The sequence below is a fragment of the Chlorocebus sabaeus genome, chromosome 14 (assembly GCF_047675955.1).
Source record: "Chlorocebus sabaeus isolate Y175 chromosome 14, mChlSab1.0.hap1, whole genome shotgun sequence".
NCBI classification, from domain to species: Eukaryota; Metazoa; Chordata; class Mammalia; order Primates; family Cercopithecidae; genus Chlorocebus; species Chlorocebus sabaeus.
Genome location: NC_132917.1, coordinates 49,774,571 through 49,789,949, shown reverse-complemented (window position 1 = coordinate 49,789,949; position 15,379 = coordinate 49,774,571). Strand labels below are relative to the sequence as shown.

The window sequence follows — 15,379 nt, the reverse complement described above, 5'->3', positions numbered from 1 at the left end:
CTGACTCAGTACAAGAAGATATATGACTGCTTAACTAAAACATGTTTTCATTCCCTAACATGACGACAACGAAAGCTTGGATTTGGAGTCATGCTAGTTGAAATTATCCATCATGGGCATTTTACAATCATGAAGTCTGTTTTTATTTTTGCCTTTTACCAAAAAGGATTTTGATTTCAACTTGTGTGACTAATTAATCTATTTATTAGTCCATCAATCCATTAATAGGACTAGATATTCATGTTGATACAGCTAGAACCCTACTTTTCATTTCAACCTGCATGACTAATCCATCATAGGACTAGATATTCATATTGATACAGCTAGAAGACTAAATTTACATTTGTAAACATCTTTTAGTATTTACTTAATTTGGAAATGGCCAAAATTATTTCAGAAGGTGCTTTGTCCAAAAGCGAAACAAAGAGATGGGAAACACAGTCGCTCACTCACTCAGTACCTCTACTCCATTACCAGCAGTCTTCGGAGGTCTAACATTCCCAAATTCTAATTAGTGAGAATTCAGAAAAATAAGCTGTTCCATGGCTTCCTGAAAGTTTAAACTTCATATTAATTTATTTTGCCAGTCCTCCTATATTGCCTTGGCTAAAAATGAAAATGCAATATGAGCATAGAAGTCATCAGTAGCATGAAGAAATAGTAAAAAGCATACTTTTAAACATAAATTTAATTTCAAGTTCCCTAATAGCAGGTTTCTTATTTGTAGGTTTTCTATTTTTAATAAGATTGCTACAATTATGTTATTTTTTGATTACTCAAAAATTCAGTCTTATTCTTTTCCCCATAATTGAATTAAAGTGTATTTCTATGACATTATTTCCACATTCCTATATTTTCCTTTGAATTTTGCCTGTTGGGAGAACCAGTATCAAATGTACATAAAAATGAACGTTAGATTGAGTAAGACGTGATTTCTTTACCATGGCAGAGTTCTTATAGTCAAACCCACTTTAATGGTTCTGGAACCATTGCATACATTTTAAACAGCAGAAAAAAATTTGAAGAAAATTGAATGGCTTTCAAGTCTGCCTTTTTCCCAAGCAGACAGCTGATTTATGGTCACTTTTTGTAATAGCCTAGGGCATCAATTGGGAAAGAACATTAAAGAAATGTGAAAGTGGCTGTTTTCAGGGATATTTGAGCTTTGCCCTACATATTCATGAAAGCCAATGTTCACACATTCAAATTGGGTAGATGAGTGTACAGATGAGTATTTTTTTAGCAGACACTTAACTATAATACTCTGAATAATAGTACCTCCATCTGCATTCCAGATAAGGATGCTATTGGTGAATTGTAAATGAAGTAATGGATATGGGAACATTGTTACATTCTGAGGAAAATAAGCTATTTGAATTTACTTCATTGTTATTTGTATTGAAGAGTTATTTGTTCATTTGCCTCAGAACAGAGAGGGAACAATAAATTATTTGCATATCGGAACCACAATTTATACCTTGATATGTACTGGCCATATTTTATGCCTATCAGAAAACGCTATGCATAGATGAGGTGCTTTGTATTCATTGTTGAGTAATTGGGCCTCACTATCTTTGTTATTCAAGTGCTGGAGGTAAAATTCATCCTCCACATATTGGATCTCAGTTTATTATTTTTATGTTTATTAAATAGTGTGCCATGAAATTGACATCTTTATGATATCAATCGAGGCAACTTCATTGAGACAGTGGAGACAAGAATAAGATCTAGGCAGCCTCTAAATTTCTCTTGTACCTTAATAGGATTGTTGATTAACTGAAATTGACAATTTGATATATTTATTTACTGATTTGATTTAATCAAATAGACTACAATTTGGGAATCATACCTATATACACATTACAAGTGGCTTATTTTCTGCAGGTTTTCATTCTGGTGAGAATTATGACTTCCCTTACCTCCTAGAAAATTCTTGCTCATAGGTTATCAGTACAATGGGTTGGACCTTACTTGGGAATTTGTGATACTAATCCTGAATCCTGTTAATTTTTTTTTTCAAGGAACCTCACCTAGTGATAAATATTTTGTGGAGAAACTGTTAAATTCAGTCATGAAAACCATACCTGAGAGCTCTCTCTCTTCCAAAGCAGCTTTACGTGTAGAAAAGTGTCAGCAAGAACAAGTGCCCATCAGTTAACCAAAGATATCATATTTCAGCTAGCACTGTCCTTGACCCATTAATTGTTGCTATCAATTCAACCTAAATATCAGTCACAACAGTTAAATATTAGGCTAAATAATGTTATACAATGCTTATGTCATTGTTTGAGGCAATTTTTTTGGCTTTATATTTAGATATATAGCAGGATACATTATTGCTGTTTGGAAATAAAGTTTCAATTAACATTTTAGAATAAATCAAGGGTTCATTTGTGGACATCATATACTGACAATGAATATCCTATTTTACAATTGGAAATTGCTCTTTTCCTTACAAAACAGATTTGTCTTAATAGTATAGTTTTCTGTAAGTGTCTTCATTGGAATATATTAGTCTTCAGGAAAGCTGTTTATCATAAGGAATAAAGTCTTGGAATGCTATTCTTAGCAGGGATATAATATTACATACTGGATTTATTCATGCTTTCCTTGTATATTTTTACCACACAGATATTCAATTAGGCTATACTTTTAAAAGTGACAGCAAATGCATATACAGAAAATTCCACCATTAATGATGTTGAAAAATAAAAGGCTTTCTGTGAGGAAAAAATAACAAAACTCCATCTGTGTTTCTCTAAATTCCAGCCAACCAAATGCTCCCTCTTTTTAATATCCCAGAGTATTAAATCAATTGGTCTACCTTCTTACCAAGCATTAAGAACATTATTTTGCCCCCATCCTGATGACGTATTTCTCAAACCCGATAAAATATTTGTGTTCAAATATAAAAAGGATGGATTAAGTTTTAGAGCCTTTATTTCTTGAATTCTGTTCAAATCATTTTCTTCTTAAAAGTATAGAGGCCTAAACTTTAGTGCACATTTTAAACAAGAAGAGATGCTTACCATGTGCATGTACAGACCAGTCTGAATTAAGGAAGATCAGCATAGCACTTTCACCTGTGGGTGGTTAAATGCACAGTTAGAGACACTCATCTAAATGGACTGTTATGTAAAGCTAATGCTTCTGCTTGATCATACTTCTATCTTTTTCAGCAGGTTGTCTCTTTTCTCAAAAAGGTTATAAACATCAGGAAAAATACTAAAGAATGGAATTGATTAATGTGACATATTTGAGTTTCTTTCTACCACTCTCTCAACAGCAAGTCATAGAGAGGCAGCTCCAAACACAGTGAATTAAATTTAAATTACACAGCTTTGGCTAGAAAATTGTGCAGGCAATTTAGCTTCTAAAGTGAAATTTGATTTTTTCCCCTACACTTGAGCCACTTCCTGATTTTTCATACTGTGATGATGATTTTTGCCAAGCCATCTATTGATTTGAGATTTTTTATTCTCAAGATTGTTGCTGGTTTTTAATTTCTGGAGGAAAAACATATATGAAAATCAAGAATGTATTTCATTATACCAGGGAAATTATATTAAAAAGTAAAATACAGTTTTACAAAAAAGTCACATTTGTAGTTATTTTTTTCTACTATAAGAGGGCTATAGGAAGTACCATTGTATGACATCTTTTGTTATTTTAGGAATTGTGTTTTGCAGAAGGTAACACTGAGAACATTCTCACACTTTCTGGTTAGTGTAGAATTGTTCCAAAAGAAAATAAGTCAACTTTTAAAACAAAGCTTAACTTGTATTGCCTAAATAATTTAGTCTGCGTGAAACACTACCCACTGAGTTACACCGTTGTAGCCCATGAATTTTTTTAAGAAGCGTTTTTTTAAGTTTATATTTGATGTTTGCCTTCTAAAAGGTCAGAGTTTGAACCTAGACAGTAAAAGATGGTACTTAGTTCAACAAAATACCAATATAGCTGTATAAGTTTCAGTTTAATATCTATAATTATATTATTTATAAATATAGTGCAAAAACATTAAATTGGTGTTACATTCATGAAATATTGAAGAAAATGTTGATAATAATATTGAAAGTTTTAATAAACATTTACAGTGCTGTCTCCTTCTACGTACTTTTCATGTACTAATTTAATCCTTGTAAGAATAGATACTATTATGCTGTCCACTTTTTAGGAGAAAAATAAGACACAGAACTGTTTTTAAATGTTTTGAGCAGGGGTTCTCAACTTTGGCATTATTGACATTTCAGGTTAGATCATTCTTTGTTGTCTTCAAACTGTCATGTGTATTTCATAATATTCAGGCATTGTGTGATAGCTCATTCCTGTAATCCCAGCACTCCTGGAGGCTGAGGTAGGAGTATTGCTTAAGGCCAAGAGTTCTAGATATGCCTGGGCAACACAGTGAGACTGAGTTGAGACCTTGCTTGAAGAAGAAGAAGCGGAAGAAGAAGGGGAAGGGGAAGGGGAAGAGGAAGAGAAAGAGGAGGAAGAGGAGGAGGAGTAAGAAGAGGAGGAGGAAATGAAGCAGGAAGAAAAGGAGGAGGAGGAGAAGAAGGAGGAGAGAAAATAATACTTAGCTGTCAAAAATAGGAAACGATAGTAGCAGACTTCACGATTCCAACTGTGACAACCTGAAATATTTCCACACATTACCAAATGTGGAATTGGTAATTCCTCCAGGTGGAGGAAGGAAAAAGTGGCAATATCACTGCTAACGTGAGAGCCGTTGGCTTAAAGAATTTATTTACATCCTCCTACCTCTAATGAGAATAAAACACCAATAGGAACAACAACACAATATTGATTTCATCAATATATTTAACATTCCTCAAAGAAAATGAGAAATTATCTGTAGCCTTGAAATTAATTTGAAATTGAGAATGAAAGTAGCTTTCCACTAGATGTTGGTCCCAGGGGGAAAAAAAAAAAAAAAAAAAAAAAAAAAAAAGCTGATTATCTCCTCTGGAGTGAATTGGAGCAATTGACTGGCAAGACTACATGATTCAGTAACTTGTCATTATCAAGTCTGTTTGTATATTACCCAGCAAGATTTAGTTGTGCCAAAAGGAGAATGGGTCTTTGCTTTTAAAGCTTTTTCTTTAAAAAGATACCTACATGATTATCATGCCAATTGCTAATGATCTTCACTGACATTAAGAGTTACATTGAGGCCTCTGTTGTATTCTGTTGGTCTATATATCTGTTTTGGTATCAGTACCATGCTGTTTTTGTTACTGTAGCCTTGTCTTATAGTTTGAAGTCAGGTAGCATGATGCTTCCAGCCTTGTTCTTTTTGCTTAGGATTGGCTTGGCTATATGAACTCTTCCTTGGTTCCATATGAAATTTAAAATGGTTTTTTTCTAATTCTTTGAATATCAGCTGATCTTTGGCAAACCTGACAAAAACAAGCAATGGGGAAAGAATTCCCTATTTAATAAATGGTGTTGGGAAAACTGGCTAGCCATATGCAGAAAACTGAAATTGAACCCCTTCCTTACACCTTATACAAAAATTTATTCAAGATGGATTAAAGACTTAAACATAAGACCTAAAACCATAAAAATCCCTAGAAGAAAACCTAGGCAATACCATTTAGGACACAGGCATGGGCAAAGACTTGATGACTAAAACACAAAAAGCAGTGGCAACAAAAGCCAAAATTGACAAATAGGATCTAATTAAAGAGATTCTGCACAGCAAAAGAAACTATCATCAGAGTGAACAGGCAACCTACAGAATGGGAGGAAATTGTTGCAATCCATCCATCTGACAAAAGGCTAATATCCAGAATCTACAAGGAACTTAAATTTACAAGAAATAAACAACTCCATCAAAAAGTGGGTGAAGGATATGAACAGACACTTCTCAAAAGAAGACATTTATGTGACCAACAAACATATGAAAAAAAAAAACTCATCATCACTAGTCATTAGAGAAATGCAAATTAAAATGACAATGAGATACCATTTCATGCCGTTTAGAATGGCGATCATTAAAAAATCAGGAAGCAACAGATGCTGGAGGTTGTGTAGAAATAGGAATGGTTTTACACTGTTGGTGGGAGTGTAAATTAGTTTAACCATTGTGGAAGACAGTGTGGTGATTCCTCAAGGATCTAGAACCAGAAATACCATTTGATCCAGCAATCCTATTACTGGGTATATACCCAAAGGATTATAAATAATTCTACTATAAAGACACGTGCACATGTATATTTATTGCAGCACTATTCACAATAGCAAAGACTTGGAACAAACTCAAATGCCCATCAGTGACAGACTAGATATAGAAAATGTGGCACATATACACCATGGAATACTATGCAGCCATAAAAAGGATGGGCTCATGTCCCTTGCAGGGACATAGCTAAAGCTGGAAACCATCATTCTCAGCAAACTAACACAGAAACAGAAAACCAAACACTCCATGTTCTCACTCATAAGTGGGAGTTGAACAATGAGAACACATGGACACAGGGAGGGGAACAGCACATACTGGGGCCTGTCGGAGGGTGGGGGTCTAGGGGAAGTATAGCATTAGGAGAAATACAAAATGTAGATGACGGTTTGATGGGTGCAGCAAACCACCATGGCACATGTATACCTATATAACAAACCTGCATGTTCTGCACATGTATCCCAGAACTTAAAGTATAATAAAAAAAAAAAGAGAGAGAAAGCCCATAAATTATCAAATATCAGGAATGAAAGGGGAGTTAGCACTGCAAATGCCACAAACACTGAAGAATAAAAAGTTAGAATATTATGAATAACTTTGTCAATAAATTCAACAATTAAAAAAAAAAGACTTACACTTCTTGGAAAACCAGTATTTTTAACTTCCCTTTCTAAAATAGCAGCAGCAAAATGCATAAATCCAGAAACTCTCCCAATTGTCTCAGAAGAATTAAGAGCAGAGTAACAGAAAACCATCTAAAATGCTATTTAAAGGTTTCTGTTTATTTAAAGTTATATTGTAAAGCATTTGCATCTGAACAAATTCTTTGTTCTTAAAGACCCTGCACCTGAAAGATTTTTAAGCCTAATACTTTCTATAAAAGTACATCACCCGTTGTCTCCATTTTTCAAAATGCCACAACTTTCCTAAAAATTATTTAGTTACACTTTAATCTGTGACAATATTAGGTGCTCCTTTAATATTAGGTGCTCATATCATATTTCTGCTTTTTCTTTGAAGATCTTTATTGTTTTCTATATTATTTTAATTCCACCTTTAAATGAGAACTGTATCAATGTTGCAGTTCTGAGTATTGTTTGAACAATTCTGATCTCTTTAGTCCTTAGTAGATGTAATGAGATATTTTTATTCATTTGTATACATTGGAATCTCTGTTTTACTTTAGCACAGCCAACTCTGATATAAGCCTTTTCAAATTCCATGCAGTATCTATGCTGAATTTACTGCAGCTTGTAAGTGGCAATAAAGAACAACTTTTCGTGCTTGTCAATGTGTTGATTATGTGACTAACTGCTAGGATTTACACACTCTGCTTTTTATTATAGTGATAGTTATCTTTTTTGCTATAAGCGCAGTGAAGCAACTAGAATGTCACAGAGAAAACTGTCACCTCTTTCCCTCCCCCACTTTGAATGCACTTTTCATTTATTATGAAACCATAATGATGAAAGGGATGATGGGGAAGAAATACCTGCTATCTGAACGTTACAAAAATGAGCTTTGAGTGTGAAATCATAATGAAAATGGAAAAGTGTCTTAAATGGATTGTATTTCCTTGCCTTTGTGCACCAATGAAAGAGCTATCTAGTTCTCTACTTAATCTGTGTTTCCTACAATAACAAGCTATATCTCAAAGATTCATCAAACTCTATGTAGTCGTGAATGTAAAAGGTTATGGCTATTCTGCTTTTAGGAGGCCAAGCACAAGTACTACATAAAGCCCACTGATGCATACGTTGTAGCTCTCCAGGCTGTAATATATGTCAAATCATCTGTTTCTCCCAGGTTGTTTTAAACCTCTGTATGATACTCTGTGCAGCTTCTATCTGCATTTGAGTGGATAGGTATCGACAAGTTGGCTGTCACCATTTCTACGTCCTCATGTAAACTAAGGTGTAGTCAAGTTTTCACAAATAGGCAGTTACTTCTATGAAGGATCTAAAATTTAAACTCTGTGTCTTTAGAAAGGGAAATGGTGAATTTGGTTTCTTGATAAACAAGTTGCTTTTCACTTGTCAATGAGACAAAGATGAGAGAGTCTGTTAGGACTCTTTAAATTAATCTACTGAATGTGTTTCTTTTGCAGACCACAGATGACATCCTTGTGGCCTCAGCAGAGTGTCCCAGTGATGATGAGGACATTGACCCCTGTGAGCCGAGCTCAGGTGGGTTAGGTTAGTCGACTTTTTTTTCTTACTTCCTTGGCTTTACTGTGAATCTTTGTTGCATGTTATATTCCTTAGAAGGGCCTTACATTCATGTCTAGAAGGCTACCCTCCTATACACTGGTTGATTGTAAGATGAGGACTCTTACTTTTTACATAAATTTTTCTACATTTATTGAAAAAAATTAAAAACAAAACACGCCAAGATTATGTATTTCAGAAAAAGCAGTGGGTATAGCACACAAGGCTGCTACCTTACTGTTCACTTTCCATTAGCTCACAACATAATTTTTGTGTGGAACAGTATAATGAGCTTTCCCTTGGGTCACTCATAGTAAAATTATAAAGCTAAAAAATTGCAGCACATTGTGCAAAATTATTTGACCTTTCTGCTGACAAAAAGTCCCCACCACTCACTCTGCCAGCAAATTACCTTAAGTGATATATTTCTCAATTTTGGAGGTGAGAGTATTATGGCAGTAGTAAAACAAACAGCAGGTAGAGTCCTTGATATATTTAATAGAGAAATATTTGAGTCTTGCCTTGTTTCCCTAAAATTCAAGCTGAAGCATTTTACTTCTTTATGATATGTTTGCATCTTCTGATGTGACTAACACATAAATAATATTACCATACAGCCCTTATGCCATTAAGTGGTGGCTGTAGACCCTGAAAAATAAATGAAGCAGAGTCTAGATTTGACTCCAGATATTCATAATCTCAAGTGTTAGGCTCATTTCCATTAGTTTTGTTTTGTTTTTGGAAAGCAGTATTTAAATCCAATAATATTCTTTGCTGGCCATAGTGGCTCACGCCTGTAATCCCAGCACTTTGCGATCCTGTCAGGCAGATCACTTGAGGTCAGGAGTTCGAGACCAGCCTGGCCAACATACCAAAACCCCGTGTCTGCCAAAAATACAAAAATTAGCAAGGGGTGGTGGTGTGCACCTGTAATCCCAGCTACTCGGGAGGCTGAGGCAGGAGAATCACTTGAATTTTGGAGGCAGAGGTTGCAGTCAGCCAAGATCACGCCACTGCACTTCAGTCTGCGTGACAGAGTGAGACTTTGTCTCAAAATAGTAATAATAATAATAATAATAATAATAATATTGTTTGCATTAACAAAATCAGTGAGGTGGATATGGACTAGCCACTGTCTGCTAGTGGTGTCTATTGACGTCACCTGGAATCCCAGGAGAATTTCATGTCACAAGAAAGCAATGAATTTGCATTCTTGTGAAGAATACATTTTAGAGTAAATTTTTAGAGTAAATCTGCTCTTTAGAGTAAATCGGGATGTGTATCGTGCATCTCGTTTTGAATATTTGAAGATCACTTCCCCCACTGATTGTAACTACTGACTCTAGCACTTAGAGAGCAGCTGCTGAGTGCCAGGGAGGGGGAAGAGCTCTGCAGTCACCTCGCAACAGGAGAGGGCGTGGGAGACCAGGCTGGGTATGCTCTGGTCCTCTTTCCTCCAGGCTGCACAGTGCCAGTCAAGATTCTCAGCCCCCAGAAACGTCTGTCATTCACAATGATCAGCTCTCTCACGATCATCCATTCCATTCTCCCAGCTCATTGACCTCTGCAATCATTCCCTCTTGGTTGTCGTGACAGATATAGTCACATCATGGCACTATCCCAGGCCCCTTTACTACAATCTTGCCTTTGTTTTCATTGGTATGCTTAATCTCTCTGTTAGGTAGCAACAACAACAACAACAAAAAGAAAATCGTTGCTATTGCTTTTCTGTCATTATATCAGTCCCATCTCTCTGCCTTTTCCCACCCTCAAATTTCCCTTCCCCATTTCTTCTATGCTCACATGTCCAACCTTCCTGGTGTTAATCTTTCATACGAGGACATTCTTTTTTCTAGCTCTTCTCGGAGATCCACTAGCATGAATTGTCCATGTAACAAAGTCTGGTCTTTGTATATTGGGGTGTGTGTTATGTATAGTTGATTTTGTTTTTCCAATTACTGTTTTCTTGAGGTTAGTCTGTTTTTTCAGTATTTTACACAGTATTAATACAGTGATGAAAACTGTTGAAGTTCTTACTAATTACAGGTCTTGCTGAATCCCTCTTTTACTGTCTAAGTATAAGCTATCATACCTTTCTTGCAGAATCCTTACCTTGAGTACCTAGTGAATCACAGTAACTAATTGCACTTACAATTGTCACTTTTTCTTCTTGAGCTCAGCTGAATGATCCAGTTCTTTGAGCCATTGCTTGTAGGTCTGATTAACCATTCCTTATAGACTAGTTTACTGCCTTTTGCTCTGGTGACACTAGACCTAAGAACAAGATAGTGAAGGAAGAAGATAGAGAGGAGAGAAAAGGGGGATAGGGTAACCCTTTTGCCATCGTCTTCTTGTTCACCCGAATTTTGTCTGCTTCGTTAAATATCATAACACAATGGAAAGTGAGTAGCAGCTTATTAATTGCCATACTCCAGGGAATCTTTCTGCCTTTGTTTTCTTTACCACAGTATCACTACCTGAAATAATCATGTTTACTTATCTATTTGTTTTTCATTCATTAATGTATAGCTTGAATCTCCCCACAAGAAGGTAAACTCCAGGAAGCAGGAACCCTGTTTTTCTTGCTGCCTGCATGGACTTGTTCTGTCAATTTTAATTCTGTTCTACCGCACCAAAGTCTGTTGCCCAAAATGAAAAACACACCAGCTACGGATTCCATCTAACGACAGCTACTTTAACACTCTTGTACCAAGCCTCCTTTAATTTTTCTCCTCTCTTTCCACATGTCCCTCCGTGTCCCTCCTCACTCTTCAGTTTTCAATTTATCAGTTCCTGTTAAAGCAAGAACTTCAGATTATTCTGTGATAATGGGATCATTCACTGTAAACCTGTCCTGTGATCTTATCTCCCCTGGTCTTGATAATGTATGCCATGAATCATGTCTCTTTCCATTTCTGGTGTTAAATCTCTTTCTACATTAGCCTTTTCTGTCCAACTCCCTATTACTTTTTTTTTCAAGTCTGTCTTTCATGCTTCATATGGAGGTGACTCTTTTGGCAGAAATTGGTTCTATTTTTGTGATAGCTTCTAATGAAATTCTTAGTTTATATGATGTTTTTCTATTTTTTCAACTTTTTTCTTGAAATAGGGGTTGCATTTTTCTGTTTGTTTTTGTTTTGAATCCTAAATCTGAATAATGCTGCATCATAGGCTGCCCCTCCTGCAGCTCATTGTTTCCTAATGTACTGGTTTTCTTAAATCTCTTTTTCGTGCTTGCAATTCATCTTGAATGCAAATGTAAAATAATAGACAATAATTATAGCTGCTGCTGTTATTAGACATTGGATAATTGTAGCTGCTATTAGATGTTAGAAATATCTTAATAAAAATTATTTTGCGTATTAGGCTGTATTTTGGGATAGTGGCTTTTTATAAAACTAACATATTGAAGTAAATATTCTGAAAGACATATCTTCTATGCACATTTGCTAGTCCTTGGACAAGTGAAAGCAAATCTTTGTAAGGAGATGCACCGTTACCTTTATAGGTGTGTTGCCCAAATCTTCTGGGTACCTCACTTTCCCTAAGTATTTACTCATGAGTTTTCTAATCACTCTGACCTTCCCCCACCTTCCAAAAATGGCTTTTTCTCTGAAAATGTGCTATGTTCCTTATTTAGGTACCTTCCTAAAGCTGTTAGTGGAAGAAATAGGAAAAATCTAGCATCATCTTGAGTACTAGTAAATTGTTCCTTTTATCAAATATTTGATAAATTGGAATTACCTGTGGTTCCACTCAGAACTCTTAATGAACAGGGAAGTTATATATTTGGTGGGTTGTCAGCTTCATCATTGATCAATTATTGAGTGTCGCTATATACTCACTGCTCTGCTACGCTCTGGGAGCAAAAATAGAGAGTTTATAGTTTCAGTTCTATATTAATTAATATATTGAAGGCATTTATTGCAATGTCTGACATGAAGTAGAACATAAATGGTGGCTTTTTCCCCCAGTTCAGTTATACAAAAGAAATTCCAAGCTATTTTCCCTTTTACATATTGTTGTTACTTTTCCTGGCTGAAAATTGGTGGGCCACTGATGAAACCACTCAGGCCTCCTGATGGGAACTGTACGTGTTAAAACTAGATCAGGGTCAACCTCCTGGGTGGGAACACATGGAACTCAATTATACTTGTTTCAGCCACACTGTCCTGCACAGTTAGCATAGGATGATAACTTCATATTGATATAATTAGTTTCAGAATACAAAAGAATGGATTCAGAATACAAAATATTGGCAATGTGATTGAGGAGGGCTAACTGAACCCCAGCTCTTAGTGAACAGGTAGAAATATGAACCAGCTATTGGTAACAAGGTCACAGGTCACTATTGTCCTAGGCTGCCCAGTTTAAGAAGCCTAGATACATGAGAGATAACATTTTTTTTCATAATTTTTCTCACAAAACATTTACACCTTCTGTGATTTTTTTTCTCAGCCTAGATATGTGATTGCTGGAGTTAATATATGAAAAGTGTGTTATACAAAAATGTTTTGCTCAAAATAAGTGTTATATGAGTGTTTGCTGTTATTACTATTATTATTTTTACACACACACACCCACAAACACATATCTTCCAAGACTTCGTTTTTCACATGAATCAAATTTTTTGTAAAACATGTCTTTGAAATTTTACATTTTAGATCCACTTAGTAAATTGACAAAATGGCAACACTGCAAAACCACTTAAGTTCCAAGAAGGTCTTTAATCATGTCAGTATCTCTTAGTTTGGGGGCCCTCTTCCAAATAGAACCCTTTCTCAAAACTCCTGAAGAAGTTTGTAAAAGGTGAGTTTTATGTTGATACTCAAGATCTTAAATGAAGATAATGACCCTCTTTGCTGTAGGAGGTCCCTAATAAATAACTCTAATTTATCATTTGTTACAAAGGGAATTGGACCTGCTTCCTGTTTTCTGGGAGCCCTGTTTAGGAAGGACAATTTCCTGTTAGATTTACAGTGCTAAGATTCTCTATGAGTGGTTAAGGGATGGGTAGCTAATGGGATATTAGCCACTTTCAAATCAATTAAACTTTTGTCAAACTTGGAAAAGAAAAACTCCATTGAATAATAAAATATCTCATTGGTCATAGGGAAAAAGAAAAGCATCACCCATTTTTGTGGCATCTCTTTAGCTGAAACACAAGAGGTGAGGTCATCAGTACAACCACTCAAAAGACAACAGTTGATTGCCTATCAGAGGAATCATGTTGATCAAGGTTCAGATTATATAAGCAATGATAAATAGCAATAATAACTAGTATTTGGTGAAGATTTATTCTGTGTTCTCAGTCCTTTACAAACATTATTCCATGTCATTATTTTGTGAAACTATGAAGCATTTTCATAGCTAAAGAGATTCAGAGAGATTCAGAGAGATTAAGTCATGTCATGCAGTATGAGAGAGCAGGTGTATTCTCTAGTTAAGAAGAGGTGGGCTTATAATTTCTTGGAATGCAGAAGGTTTTTCCTCTAAAATTCAGGTACCTCACAAATATAGAATTGATTTTTCAAAAGTTCATTTAAATAATTTCATGTCATATTCTTTACATGTATTACTATTCATTAAGCTAAATTTGTTGCAATTACCATGCAATTTGAGTGGTTTTTCGGTGTGCTGTTTTGAGAAAAGATCAAGGGATTTCTGTTGAATTGATATCATTAACCACATTAGGAATAAAGATATGTATATTGAACAAGGTGCATCTTTTCATTAAATAAGTATCACGATCATTTAAAGGACTATCTTGCTAGATCATATTTTTAGAGCTTGACTAGAAAATAATTTTATTCTACATTTAAATGTGTGTTATTTATTATGTAATTATTCAAAAGTGACTTTAATTAGCCCATAATAGGCAACACGTTCCTATCAAAATGGAGGATTTTGAGCTGCAGCCAGAAAAACTGTGGCAATGAGTGTTCCATTTGAGGGAACATCTAGAGCATCTCCTGAGTACCAGGCCAGAATCAGTGCTGAGGGCTCAGCTCATCATTCAGGTGGGGATGGGGCAGGTGGAGTTGGAAACCGATGTGCTAGCTGGGTTTCAGGGTGCAACATGCTGGTGTAGGAAATGTTTTTTCCATATATAGTTAATTATTCAGAACACTGGAGTAAAAGTAAATGGTACATGTTTAAAGTAGAAGAGAGTTATCTCATGTCATTTTTATTCACTTTCCCCCTGCTTTTCTGAAGGCAGTAAAGTCAGATTAAAAATTACATTGAACAAAGTTAAACAGGCAAGGAAGATTTAGTGAAGGCTATCGCAATAGGGGAGGTGGGCCAGAGTTCAGCCTGAGCACAACTCACTGAAAACAAACAAACAAGAAGGATGGAGAATATTTGATTGCTAGGATGGATGGATTTGGGACCAAGTGTGCTTGCAAATGGGCTTCACCCAAAGGAAATGTAAACAAAGTATCTCATGTTTTCATGACAGGGGGTAGTTTAACAATTTGGAGCCAAGAGCCCACTGAAGTTAGGCTCCTACCCTTCCCACAGAAATGAGGAGATAGGGGTGCTATCTTCTTTGATGTTTATATTACAAAGAGATGGCTCCCAAGTCCTGCATATTTACACATCAAAGGGACAGATAAAGTATTTGAAATTACAAATGCACTAAGAAATGGAATGCCAGGGGACCAGAGGCAGGAAGAAGCCTATCTTTGTTTGGTTAAGTTGAGATCAACTTTCCCAGCAACCAGTTTTTATTAAACAAAATTAGTTTCTACCAGGAGTCCAGCAGGAAACAAAATCATGAGCAAAATGTATTTTTTGTGTGTGTGTGTGTGTGTGCTTATACATGTGTCTTTTTGTTTTGTTTTGTTTTGTTTTAGAATATAGGAATTTGTATTTAATTGAACTATTTTTACCCTTTTGTGAGGTTTGGACTTTTTTTTTTTTTTTTTAACAATGGTTGTCACACTTTAGAAAAGCTCTTAACAACATTTTAAAAGAATTGTGACAT

At 35.4% G+C, this 15,379-nt stretch overlaps 1 protein-coding gene across 22 annotated transcripts in view; it reads left to right on the top strand.

Moving 5' to 3' along the window:
* The window catches only part of NRXN1 (neurexin 1), a 1,137,472-nt gene that overhangs the window by 1,103,593 nt on the left and 18,500 nt on the right, over positions 1–15,379 (top strand). For 13 of the 22 annotated variants that reach the window (XM_073022965.1, XM_038006271.2, XM_038006267.2 and 10 more), the window contains one exon: positions 8,292–8,379. In XM_073022965.1, the coding sequence (XP_072879066.1) occupies positions 8,292–8,379 (88 nt within the window). The remainder of the gene's footprint in view (positions 1–8,291; positions 8,380–15,379) is intronic. The other 9 variants (XM_073022966.1, XM_073022967.1, XM_073022968.1 and 6 more) reach the window with 1 other exon arrangement.